The sequence below is a fragment of the Paramormyrops kingsleyae genome, chromosome 23 (assembly GCF_048594095.1).
Source record: "Paramormyrops kingsleyae isolate MSU_618 chromosome 23, PKINGS_0.4, whole genome shotgun sequence".
Taxonomy (NCBI): Eukaryota; Metazoa; Chordata; class Actinopteri; order Osteoglossiformes; family Mormyridae; genus Paramormyrops; species Paramormyrops kingsleyae.
Window position 1 is genome coordinate 13,142,865 of NC_132819.1, and position 14,144 is coordinate 13,157,008.

Below are 14,144 nucleotides of genomic sequence, written 5' to 3' on the forward strand. Positions count from 1 at the left end.
TACTCAGCATTTACGGTTGACATACAGCCTAGCGCAGTTCTCATTGGTCCACCTGACAGCCCTGTGGTGCAATAGTAGCCGCCGGTTCTGCAGGTGACTCACCTCTTCTTGACTGGGCCGTCCTCCGAGTAGTCACTGCCGCCATCTGTGCTCTGAGTCGAACCCCGGCCGCCCTCCTTAGCCAGGCCTTTGGACCCCGAGCCATTCAGCTGACCAATCGCCAACGAGCCTGTGTGTGTGTAGGGGGGGGGGAACGTTTAAGGTAAACAATAAAAATGGAGTAACAAACGGCCTCATTTCTAATTACGGCACAGAGAGGGATGGGGATTAGGACACGCCGAGTCATGTGACATATGACAGACCCACAAATAGTTTTTCCCAGCATTCACCAGGGTCTCCACGCGCTACACCATCAGACACCAGAGAGACGGCCACGTTCCATTCCCCACACACACACACACACACACACACACACACACACACACACACACACGCACACACACACAGCCAGCAGGATACATCCAATGAGCCACCCCACACTGAGACAACGCCCCCCACTGGAGCAATTTAAGGATCACACACGCTCTTGCTCAGTCAACATCCTCACATACAAATTAAGGATATAGAAACTTTAGATCAGCGTTTCCCAATCTGCGACCCACAGCCAGTCCACGTTTTGCTCGGAGCTCCCTGACAATTGGAAGCTGGGAGGAAGCAAAAACGTGGACTGACCACGGATTGGGAAGCACTGCTTTAGGTGGCTACAGGGAGGCATGAGCACAGTGGCTCTCATACACACCCCCACCCCGTACAGCTGCCCTGGGGCAGATCTGTCCCTGGTACACAGCATCTCAGCCAAAGCCCTCTGCAAACACACTGAGGCACATTGTGTGGAAGCATGAGGTCAGGCGATCGCGTGTGCCGCTCACTCCTGCTGCCAGGGGGCGGGGGGGCAGGCCAGACGTCCAACATGGCCCAGTAATGAAGCCCAAGCAGATATCATCATCATCATCATCATCATCCATTTCACTGTAGACAGATATGCAGCGTTGCCATGGCGGCAGCGCCCGCCTCTTCCTCCTCCTCCCTCCCCCCACCATGAGCAAAGCCCCAAAGAGCTGTGCTGGGAGAAGAGGGGGTCTCTGCAGGAAGCAGGGGCTTCTGGCCACTGATCTGATCACAGAGGTGAAACAGTGACCCCTCAGGTTCCAGGGGTGCGGCTGGGCGGGGGAATGACATCACTGCTCATTTCCATGCAGTGACTCCATCCGGAGTCAGAGCCTGTTGCAGGGAGTCCTTCGCACTTCACACCAAAGAGCAGCTACTGGGAACCATGACAAGGAGACACCCCGTGCTCCAGGCCTCCCTCAGAAGCGGAGCTCCTCCTGACAACTGAAATATCACCCCAAAGAGCATCTCTAGGAAATGTGACCCTGCCCAGGAACTTCCATGGAGCACAGAAAGTGGGGGGGGGGGGTGGATGCTGTCATGTGAAGCTCCCCCCACTGATGCCAGCGCCAAGAGAACCTCGTCAGAGTCACTTCAAACGGCCCCCATTTCAACACCTCAGGCAAATCCACCATATCCACCCCCCCCCCCACCCCACCACCCTCAGATCTGCTTTCTTGATGTTCACGCTGGTGCCCCCGCTTACAGTTTCCATCCTCACCACATGCCCCCCCCCCCCCCTAATGTGGAATAATCACCAGCCCTTAATAATTGTGCCTATCTAATGTGAGCAGCCTCTCAGCACTGACGGACATTCAGGTGCATTTTCCGACATCGTTCCGGAAATCTGTTGTCCTGTAAAAAATTTTTATCCGTCCCACTGCCTATGAATCAAATGCACTTTGCCCATTCAAATCACATATCTGACACAAAAAAGTGAAAAACAGCTGAAATACTTGTTTCATTAATGGTTTATACACATAACACGAAACAGGCTGCTGTCAGCTTTACAATTAAAATGCCAGACTGGAGCCGAACGTGGCTATGCATTTCTCACACTGTATCCAAAGATTATGTATTTTTAACCAAATTAATATTCAGGGGCATCTGACGAGCAGCTTCAGTGGAATATCTCCACTTGGTCTGGTGGGATGACAGATGGATACATTCCCATCCAAAGGCTGCTGACAGCAGTGCAGGTCAAATCTTACACTCATCATATAGCCAACCTGACCTACAGTTCCCATAAACCCCTGCAACAGGAAGTCCTGGCAGCACATGACCATGCCCTAACCAATCAGGTCGAGAACATCTGGAGACAAGACCCCCTCAGCCTGTGCTGTAGCTCTAAGAAGGACCCGACTGGGTCGCGCTGATTCGGGGAGAGGGAGCTCACCATTCGCACCCTTGGTTCCATCGCTGATGCCGTCCTCCCCGAGTTGCCGTTTCCGGGAGCTCTTGAACTCCTTGAGGGAGAGATAGAGGACTCGGCGCACCACTCGCTCCTCTGACCAGGGAATGCCATCGCTGTCGTCCTGCACAAAAGCACAGCAGAGGAACACAGGTTACCATACAGCCACCGTCCACACCAGTGGTCACATGATCACTATTACCATACAAGCGACATTCCAAGTTCACACATCACCATCAGCAAGCACAGATGTACACTTGACCCGTGCGAAGCAGACGCCACTGCGACTGCACACAGCTACACAGAACAGCCAGAGAAAGCATGTGAACAACACACTGGACTGGCCAGGGATACCGCCTTGGGAGGACTATAGAGTAGGGCAACTCTGGCTGCCAGAACCTTCCATGGAACCTCCCTGCTACCCATCACGTAAATACCTGTGAGGTTTTGAACACCATTCCCATGACCTAAGGGTGAACATGGACACCCACCCACACCACACTTCCGGAACAGTGCACTGCACACGCACACGTGTATACGACCAGCAACATTGCTGAACATCTAACGTGCCTCCGACCGGATATGACCGCGTGCTCCCATTCAAAGCCGCAGGTGACCTTACGTGACCCGCTACAGTCGTTTTAGAGGGAACCTGCAGCGGTTTATGGCTGACCAGCCAGAGTAAACACATAAACAAATGACATCACCCCACTGAAACCACCATGCAACCAAAGCTGAGGCCCCCTAAAGGCCAGTACGGGAATGGCGGCTAGAGCATGCCGTCAAGTCACGCACGGGCGGTTCGAAGCGCGATTCGGCTGCCGTCAGGGGAGACTGCACCACTGATCCAGAGAGCCCCGTCGTACACCACGACCCCCCCAGCCCACGCTGCATGTTTGCCTCCTTAAACAGCCAATTAAAAAGTGGGCTACGGTGGAGACCCACACACACACACAGACAGATACCCCCCCCCATCCCAGAAAACCGCCAGCCAGCAGGTGCCTGCGTGTCCCGTAGGTAAACAACACCCCCTGAATAAAATTTGAATGTTCATTTAAAGTACCTCAGAGGATTATGGGCAGAGAGGCACAGATGAACCCCCCCCCCCCGTTCCCCTAAACACCGAAAGCAGAGCGACGCCATGGGGGGGGGGGGGGGGGCATTCATTACAGGAAGCTGACAGGTGAGCAGCGTGTCGGCGGGGGGGGGGGGCTGACAGAGCCGCTTCCTGAGCACGTGGCAGGAATCCGCAGGAGTCCCTCATTAGACATGGGGGGCAAGCAAAAAATAATTATAATATATTTATTCAAAACAGGCACGATTTCTTCATGTTAGCCCTGCAAGGCTGACTCTGTAAAGCTGAAGGAGCCCATGCACAACCCCCCCCCCCCCCCGAATAATCAGAGGCCCATCGCCGCGGTTACGGCTGGCCCATTGTCTGAGGAGTCTGGGTTCTGGGTGCCAGGTGAGAGACAGGGGGCGCTCTCTGCGCAGTTTGGCAGCCGGCCAGGCCATCGTGAAGGCAGCTCTCTGACACAGCAAAGGTTGAGATTTCAGCTCTGGTGGGGGGGGGGGGGGGGGAGGGGTTGAGTTAAAAGCCTTTCAGGATTTGGCAGGGGACCAAGGTAACACCCCCCCCCCCCCCAACAAAATGCAGCACTTAAAAGGCACCGTGAAAGGCATTACCAGGTGATTATGAAACAAGTCCAAGCCCCCCCTTAAACACAGGTCAGGCGAGCAAACGGGGGCCACAGCAAACGGGGGCCAGCTTGGGACAAACTCCGCACAAACCCCGGCAATTCAAAATGCACAAGGGCCAAAAAAACGAGAGCAGCGGGGCCGCGATCGCACACTGTCCGCCAAACCACTGTCAGGACGGCCCCTCAGAGGCACGCCCCCCCCCCAAAAAAAAGGACACTGGCCAATCATGCTCCTGCCTCAGAACCGTCCGAGGTCAGAGACATACAGAGTTCAGGGAACAGCATGGGTGCCTGAACACGTTTGTATGGAATCAGCCAATATTAACGCAGCCGAAGCTGGATTTTTAAACTAAACTCAGTAACTTCTCCGGCATGTTTCTGTGGGAACAGGCGTGTATTAAACACAGAAGCAGATGGCATTCCACACCACAGCTGCACTGAGGAATTTAATCAGTTACATATAACCCAGGTAAGTACAGCTGCAATTGTGGGGGGGGGGGGATTAATTACTCTAAAAAGTCTCAGAAAAAAATTAAAACAATATCAGACGCTTACACTCTCCCGAGCGAACAGATCGCAGACAGCCCCCCCCACGATGTAACGCCGCCCTCTCTAAAGGCCTGTCTTCACAATCACAGCCCTGCCGCTCACAGCCCCATCTGCCCTGCTGAGGTTGACAACAGTGTGGCATCCGACAGCCACTGCCACCCCCCAACATGGGTGATTACTGCCACAGAAACATGTATGGGACCTGGGGGCATTCCCCACCCCCCGATCTGGGAGACCAGGTCCAAAACAGGAACACCCCCCAGGATCACGTACTGGAAAAATGTCCCGATTGAACTGAGGGAGGGTGAATACAGCGCTGGGTCAGACCAGTCGCTCTGTCAAAAACGAACAGGAAGGACGGCTGATTGCGGGGGACAACAAACGGCACCCCCTCTTACGCGTCGCAATCAAGCAGGAGGGGAATCCAACAAAGACGCATCAGAATGGATTTGGTGAGGGGGGAGGGGGGGGGGGCAGTGGAGCATTCAGAAAGGACTGTCTGTAAACAAACGAGTGCAGATTCACACGGCCGGCTCTATTTATAGCTGACTGGATCTCACCAGCAAAGAGGGGCGGCCGTGTGTCAGAGGGACCCTTCCTGCTCCCAGGGCCACTGCCTTCCACTGCTCTCCGGGAGGGGCAAGCAAGCCCCCACGCGGGCATTGGGGGAGGGTCAGCATTCCGGTTTAAGAGGTGACACAGACCTGGCAGCTCCACCTTCCCAGTCACTCCTCACTCAGGGAGGGGGGTCGGGTGACAGGTCTGGGGGCTAATGGAACGGGAAGTTCATGGTGTCTGCCAAGGCTGCTGTCTGCGCGCTTTTGGCAGTTTATACCCATGAGCCCAGAGTTCTAATGAACAGGCTTAGCTGAAGGGGGTGTGATGTTCAAAGGGAAACCTGACCCCCCCCCCCCCCCATCCGCCCCCTCGCGCAGGTCCCGGCCCCCGGATGTCGAGCCTCTCCATGTTCGGTGCTCTTCATTTCAGAGCGGCCCTGTTTGTCTGAGGGCCGCGGTGCCACTCCAGCGGAGCCCCACACCACCCCAGGTGTTTACGAGAAGACCGGCAGGGCGGGGGGTGGGGGGGCTCTAGGACAGCAGCCAGGAGTCATCTGTCCCTTTAAAAAAAGCCTCAGAAACGAATAACAGCCCAGCGGGTCCCAGGTCAGAGGGATCGCCGTCGCTCCAGCTGGCTCAGCGGGTCCCTGGTGCGGGCATCAGGCCAGCCTGGCCCCCCCCACCCGCCTACCCACCTGTGCTAAGCCCAAAGCAGGTCAGCAACACTCACCCATGGGAAAACATAACACTCGCCGACCCATAATAGCCTGACTCTACCTCCCCTGGCCCAGTAAACCACAACTCTGGCCAACATAAGGAGCACTGCCTCTCGCTGCCTCGCCGTGCCTCTCGCTGCCTCGCCATGCCTCTCGCTGCCTCCGCCTGCCTCTCGCTGCCTCCGCCTGCCTCTCGCTGCCTCCGCCTGCCTCTCGCTGCCTCCGCCTGCCTCTCGCTGCACCAGCATGGGTTACGCCATGATCCCACAGTAATGAAATGGCCCTAAAGGTACACCCCACGACCTCAATACAGCAAGATGAATTTGCCGGAAATCCTTTCCACATGCCGGCACTGAGAGCAGTGAGGGGTAGGTCAATGCACAAAGTGCAGCTCCAGTCAGAATAAAATGAGGGGTCAAAAAACAGGCAGCATTTTTATAAAATCCACATGACGAGCCCCAGAATGGGTGTAATGATTCAGCCAGATCCCCTAACGGGGGCCATGGTGCACGCAAGGCTGTGACAATTCCCCTAAAACACAGCTGACAAGGGAGGAACTCAGGACACGTGATAGGCTGAATCTGGACACATGACTTAAAGCAGGAATGTATGTGAGCAGATGATTGGCTGCCCCAAGGTGGTGACCCTACGGTGGACCCAGTGTCGGTCAGATGGAGCAGAGCCCCCAACAACATGCTGGCTCAGGGAGCCCCGGGGGTCAGACTTGTGGGCTGAGAGGTCAGATTACCGAGGCAGTCAAACCCCCCCCCCCCCCCCCCCCCAATGCCCTCAACAGAAGGGCGCTTCCTGGAAAGGCCCCACCACTGCACCCCCCCCTAGGCTGAGTGTAAACAGCTAACTCTGAGTTAACTATTAGACCAGGTGAAAACAGGCCCCCAGCGGCCCACCTGATTTGGGCCCAGACTGGAGGGAGGGTGGCTAGGCCCCCCCTCATGGGCACTCTGACCTCGCAGGGGTGGGGGCTGAGGCAGGAGCCCAGCGGCTCTGCTCCTCGCCAACGCAGCAAAGCGCAGGCAGAGCAGATGGCGTGACGGACCTACCCCCGCCCCACCAGGGCTAATTGTAAGGGCTCTGACAGGTTCCTCTACGTCTCACACGATAAATAAGCAGGACCTACCGGAGGTCCGAGGTCCACAGGACACATACAACAAAAGGGGGCGAAAGCAGCCAATCGGCACAGGGCGGCCCGAGTGTGTGAAGCGCTTATAAAAGGGGCTGTGGAGCCGTGCAGGAATCCCATCAGCGAGGGGCGGAGGAGCTGCAGCCGATTCCCTGCCCTCATTATTCCACCCTCCCCGGGTATCTAAATGCCATCTGCATCGCAGAGAAAGGCCTCGCTGGACAGGCTTGGGGGGGCGGCAGCTCCAGGGCCTCATGCCCGTCACGTTTCCAAAGGAGGAACCGCAACATGTTTTCATCGCCCCCATGAGCGGCACGGCACCACCCACACCCGACCGCAAAGGGCCATTGTAACCCCCCCCCCCCCCCCTTATGCAGAGATTCAGACACATGTGGGCCACCTTAGTCATCCATACAGCCAACAGCGAAGGTCTTCCAAACCCCCCCCCGGGTCACATCATCGGGAGGCAGGAGAAAAGCTGATAGAGGGTCAGAGTGAGGCTGGGGTTGTGACACGGGCAGGGGGGGGGGCACCCTGCAGGGAGGGGTCACAGAAGGTTGCTAGGCATGCAAATAGAATGTGCTGGAGGTGCTAACTTAAGGGCGGAGCCAGACCTTACAAAAGCGGAACAAAAAAGGCATGGGGGCGGGGCCATACCTGTGGGAATAAAACGGCAGCTGACAGGGGGAGCCGCCCTCCCCAGGATCCGGCCCTTTAAATAGCTGCCAGGATCAGAATTCAACACCCCCCCCCCCCACCACCAAATCACGACTCTAGGGTCATGTGATTATTGTCCTGGAGACGTAGACAACATTCACTCTGCAAAGACCAAACGCCATTTTCTTACAGCACGCCGTCGGCAGGGGGAGCCCCAGGTGACCGAACGGGTCACATGGCAGGAAAAGCCCAGTCAGATGATACGCATCACTAGGATGGCACGAGGATTCCTGAACTCATGGGGGGGCTTTGGTCACCCTCTACCTGCAGGGATGTGTGTATACAAGGCACAGTGTGGAGGCTGAAGCCCTCCGTCGGCCCCTACCTGTGGAGCCGTGTACATGCAGCGTGGAACCTTTTCTCGCGCCTCATCTGCGTTTTCCTTCCTCGGCAGTGGAACCCCATAAGGATAGTGTGACATGTTACCTCGGCGACAGGGGTGACCAGCAGGACGGGCGCCAAGAGCAGGGGACACATATATGAAAAGGTAAGGTGACTCTCCCCCGGTAGCAATAAGCAGGTTGCACATCCCCCCCCCCGCTGGCAGTTATAAGCAGGCTGCCCATTTATTATTACGGCCAAGTATCAGTGCTGTTAATAAAAAAGGTTTTTCAGACCAAAACACATTCCTAAGTCCATCAAGGGCAATAAAACTTGCTAATTTTACCCAAACAGGTTTTTAATAGTAGACACACTGCCACGGTCACCTTCAGTTTTTATCAAAACAGGCAACATGCATCAAACCACACTGCCTCGTGATCTCGGAAGAACATTCCGGGTGTGGGAAGGTCAGGAGCCCGGCACCTGTCTAGCGACGGGACAATTACAGGAAGCCATTTAAAATGAGCAGGAAGGCGGGGCTTGACAAGACAGGATCCAGCTCATGGGGGGGGGTAGGTGGGGTGTGACAGGTACAGGACCGAACCAGCCAAATGTCATTAATTATCCCACACTGGCCAACACATTGCCTCTGGGGCTGAGGTGCAAAAAGCAGGGGGAGGAGCCCCAGGGTGGGGGTGTCAACACGCATAGGCTGCACACGCTCGCTGGGAGGAATTCACGCCCTGCAGATGCTGCAAATACTCTAGGCTGCTGACAGGCCACAGCGGTGAAGCGTAACTTCAGGGCGGGGGGTTAGGAAAGAGGGTTGCTGTGCCCCCCCGGGGAATGGCGGCCGTCCTCAGGTGCCCCCGGCCTCGCGGTCCGCAGCACGGACTCCACGGAAAAGATACTGTAACCAGCTGAGGTTTTATGGGGGCCTTGGAGAGAAAGGGCGGCTTTGTTTTTGCCTGACTGGACTGTGAGGCACTGGTTTCCCCCATTTTTTTTTCTTCTTTCCTGGGGGGTGGGGGTCCAAATGAGTGAGGCTCCTCTTTGTAGCAGAGCAGAGACTCTAACACGCGAGGGACTGTGCCGACAGGGCCCCCGGGGCTGGACAGTCGAGCCCCCCCCCGACCCCCGACTGTTTCTGCCCCACCTGCAGCCACACAAGGGATAAAGGGGGCTTGCAGAGCCAAGATGCATCATGGGTACTGGAGTCCCTGTCTGCACCCAGGAGGCCAAATGTCCTTCAAACCACATTGAGTCAATTACACATCAAGGGGCCAAAAAAAAATGTCCACCATCGGTGAAAATTTAAAATGCTTTTTCAAAATAATACTGCTGCTACTAATAACAGTAATAAATACTGTCACTGTGGTCCCGAGGGAAGGCCTATTCTTAACCTAATAACAGAGTACTGAGCATGAACCTGCAAATTATCTGCCTGAAATAGAAACGTAACGTTATATTCAGACGGAGACGCCACACGCCACGCCAGCGGCCGGAGCCCTAATTACGCCGTCGGCCGTGTTAATAACGAGGCTGACAACATCACGGCCTGCAGTGGCCTTTCAGGGGCAAATCGGCGTCGTTACGCACAGGCCGCCTAAAAGGCTGACATTACAGCTCCATTTACACCCGTGGCCGTACTTTCCTGTTCCAGTGTGACCTGCGAGGGCCCATCCCTGTTCCTCTACAGCAGAGGTGGCCAATCTGATCCGCAAAGGGCCGGTGTGTGTGCGGGTTTTTGGGATAACCTGTAGGTCAGCTGTTCAAACCCAGGTGTGAGGACTCTTCAGCCAATCAGTCCTCTAATTAGTAATCTAATTAGGGAGTTGCAGCGAAAACCCGCATACACACCAGCCCTTTGCAGATAAGATTGGCCACCCCTGCCTTACAGCCCTGCTCCTGTAATGATTTTTTTTTTAACATTTCTGTGGCTGTCCGTCAACAGAGAGGAACTGGGGGGACAGACACCCTGAGACATAATTCATGTTAGATATAGATACACATGGATACATACTTTATTGTCCCCATAGGGGGCGTATTACCATCTGCCTTCATCCCCAGGAGGACGGCTGTCACACACAGGGTCTCGGAGCTTTAAGATTCCGGTAAATTCCCGGAGGAGCACGAGGTCTGCAGCTTGCCAGGGGAGGCTGGGGCCCCTTTCTGGCCCCCCCTCCCTTTCAGAAGCATCAATGGCCGACTATGCAACTTTCCCGAAGCCTGCGGAGCACTCAGGCAGGATGCCGTAATGGGACACGCGCTCCCCCCATCGCGCAGAAGCAGACGCCTTTCAGCTGGGCCCTTTAAAGCCCAATAAAGCCATATAAAAAGGCATATAAACATGACGCCATAAACCGTCACGCAACACGCCGTGCCTCACGGGCACATGCACACGGAGTCACGCTTAACGGGCTGCACCGCCCCCCCCCGTATCGCACTCAGAGCTGAATCTGTTTCCAGGGTCGTTAAACATTGATGAGGAACAAGCCGGCGGAGGCCGTTGTCATTACTGCAGGGTGTGGCTCTCGCACACGCTCCCGGTGACGAGCCCCCGCCAGCAGGGGGCAGTATAGCCAGCCGGCGGGCGCGCTGATCCGCGACTGAGAAAGGGCGAGATGGAGCGAGGCCACCATTGCTGTAAGGGGCATTAATGCGGGCAATCGTCACTAGCCATGACATCTCACCAGACGATCCAGGGGGAAATGAAGAGTAAAGATGGGAAGGGTGGTCCATAGGGGGCGCCAGGGGTCAGGGAGAGCAGGTGGGCCCAGCGGGTGGGTGGGGGTGGGGTCATACCATACGCAACCCGCGAAGGTTGAGTGGGTTCGCTCAAAGAGTCCGTCAATCACCACCCACCAGCCAACTCCCCCGAGTCCAACCTGCCCCCACCCAAATAAAGGTTCCTTTTGTATGACAAATGCCAACAAAAGATCCACCCACCCAGCCTCATGGCCCCTAAACACCTCCCTTGCCACCAGTCAGTGCCTCCATCCCTGGTAATGGCAGGGGGGGGTCAAACCCCCAAGTCACCATAGCCAAACTGAACTACACCCAGGCTACACCCAGGCGCGGAGAGACCAAGGGGTCATAAAACAAAACTATTCAAAATCAGTCACTCTAAGCATCTGACCCCCCCCCCCATTTTAATAAAAGGTAAAGGCTGTCATTCCTGCGATTCTGAGAGCATAGCCCATGCAAAGGCAGCAGACAGGCAGCATTCACATAGAGAGACGTGTTTGAACTGCTCCTCATGGTCGAACCATGTATCTGTGTGCTGAGTCCTAAACATGCCCCCAGCAGGGGGGGGGGCACACTCATCTCTCTCTCTGTCACCCCCTCCCCCCCGAGCCACTGTCGGCCACCTCTGTTCTCCTCACCATCCAATTTCACACAGAACACAGTGTGAGCTCCTCCTGCCAAATGAGGCAGCCCAGCCCCAAAAAAAAAAAAGGGGGGGGGAGGGCGGAATGGTACGTGTTGTTCCGACGATCTGTCAGAGCAGCGAGCCCCAACCGCGCCAATCACCTCCCTCCAAAGCAGCCACTGTCAGCAACTCGCCAATCCAGCCAACTCGTCTGAGCTCAGGGCCACACAGCCTTCGACCCGTCGGATCAGAACCACTGGCTTGAGAAGCGCAGGAATGGTACAGCGCCACCGGATCGGCGGCCAGGGTCCCGGACGGGCAATTTGTCCGGCATGCAGCCTCAGGACCTGTGATATTTAGTGCAAACCCCCCCCCCCCCCCCACCGACCGACAGCTCAGAGCACCGCCAGCCTTCTCTGAGCTGCCTGAGGCTGTGCCCCCCCCCAGCACACCTTCGGGACTTTTATAGCTCAAACAAAATCTTCATCCATCACTGACAGCACCAGCGGCCGGGGTGGGGGAGGGGGCGTGATGAGGAGGGGTGGCGTGACAGGGCCGGGCCAGCGCTTCCTTCTGCCCCCACCCCGCCGCATCTGCAGGAAGTGACACGCTGAGAGACAGCCACGGGAGCCCAGTTCGAGCCCTGCTAACAGGCTACCTTTCACAGGCCATTTACAAGTCAAACAAGCCTCTGCTGCTCAGACAAATCAGGGGCCGGCAGCCTGAACCAGAGCCCCCACCCGCCTGATCTCAAAGTCACAAAACAAGCTCCCAAAAACAAAACCTGCAGAAGAATTCTGTACACCCAACAGGCATGGGGAGAGGAAGCGGAGCCAGTCACAGTTAATGTCCTAAGCATGAGCGACCAGCAGGAGGCGCTCTGTCACGTCAAACAGCTGCCTCCTGCTTCACTGAGCCCCTCCCCACGCAGAGACATGCAGGCAGGTGGCCTCAGCATGCTGAGGTTTCAAACCCTCCCAGTGTGGACTCTGGTCCCCCAACTCCCCAGGGATATGAGCAGCTGGGGGCATCACCAGTGACAGAGGAGGGGGGAGCACACTTCTCAGGTCACCAGTCTTTGTGTCTCCCAGACGCAGAACACATGGAAAGAGGCCTGTGATCCAGGGCAATATCCCAGGGCCAGAGTGGACACTGCAGCAAGATGGCCTGATGTGGTTCAGCCCGTGGGTGGGTAATGCAAGCGCGCCTGACCCCGCCAGCCTTCCCAGAATCCTCTGAGGCAAAGCATTGTCATGAAAACCCATCCAATGCAGCTTACACAACATTTTCTATGTACCTAGACATTCGCCATTCAGATTACAGACACAAACACACACAAACACATAATTCTAAATCACCCCACACTGCTCAGGTCCCCACTGTGACGAACCTAATTGACCCCAGTCGTATCCAACCACAACACACTATGCCTGATAGCAGATGGCATGTAAACGCAACCTCATTTAAAATCTTAGGTTATTTTTAACTCCCGCCCCCATAAATTGGCAGTCTGCAATGAAAATATGCCAACATATCTGACATCGTTCCCCATCCGCTGTTCGGCCTATGAAATAAAATGTTTTACGTTTCAATCTTTAGATCATTCAGGTGCTGATGAGTCGTTTCCGCGGGTGTCTCATGTGACTGACCAGTCGCCATAAATGTGACTAGCCATTGCCGGCCCATTTTATCTAGCTAAATATTGCATTTACCCAGAATGCACAGCAAGCCAGGGATGATCCTTACACTTCCCTGCCTGATAGAATAGCACATTGGTGGAGGGGGGTGATCTGGGATGCCGGAGAAGGTTAAACAACAGCAGTCTCTTAACAGGGGGGGTGGGTGCATGAATGAAGGGCCAGCCTCTAACGAGCTGACATGGGGGGGCGCGGATTCAGGGTGTTGATCCACGATCTGTGAGGACAGTAGAGAAACCAGTCTGACTACAGACAGACAGCGTGTTCCTATGTAAGGAGACGTGAGGAGGGGCGGGGAGGTGGAGAACACAGACATGCGAACACACCGACAAATACAGACAGACACACACAGACACCGACAAATACAGACAGACACACACAGACACCGACAAATACAGACACAAATACAGACAGACAGACACAGACACAAATACAGACACAAATACAGACAGACACAGGCACAAATACAGACACAAATACAGACAGACAGACAGACACAAATACAGACACAAATACAGACAGACAGACAGACACAGACACAAATACAGACAGACAGACAGACACAGACACAAATACAGACAGACAGACACAAATACAGACAGACAGACAGACACAGACACAAATACAGACAGACAGACACAAATACAGACAGAGACAGAGAGATACAGACAGACACAAATACAGACACACACACACACAGACACACACAGACAGACAAATACAGACAAATACAGACACACACACACACATAAATACAGACACACACAGACACACACAGACAGACAAATACAGACAAACACACACACATAAATACAGACAGGTGTATAACGAACAAAGAGCTCGCAAAGGTCACGCTTCTGCTAGTAACTCCTCAGTGTCGTCCACCTTCTCGAAATGTCACAATCTTCAAATTGAAATAATCAGATTAAACAAACATAGTAGCATCTTTAAATGATAAAAGATTTCCCAGATGAGGGAATGCTGGTCCGAGCTGTGGCCCAGCATCCGTACTGG

At 55.1% G+C, this 14,144-nt stretch overlaps 1 protein-coding gene across 3 annotated transcripts in view; it reads right to left on the reverse strand.

The window, feature by feature from the left end:
- jarid2b (jumonji and AT-rich interaction domain containing 2b) overlaps positions 1-14,144 on the reverse strand; it is a 60,193-nt gene that overhangs the window by 26,140 nt on the left and 19,909 nt on the right. For all 3 annotated transcript variants that reach the window (XM_023811978.2, XM_072705384.1, XM_072705385.1), the window contains exons 2-3: positions 2,345-2,483; positions 103-229 (exon numbers count right to left, since the gene is read on the reverse strand). In XM_023811978.2, the coding sequence (XP_023667746.2) occupies positions 103-229; positions 2,345-2,483 (266 nt within the window). The remainder of the gene's footprint in view (positions 1-102; positions 230-2,344; positions 2,484-14,144) is intronic.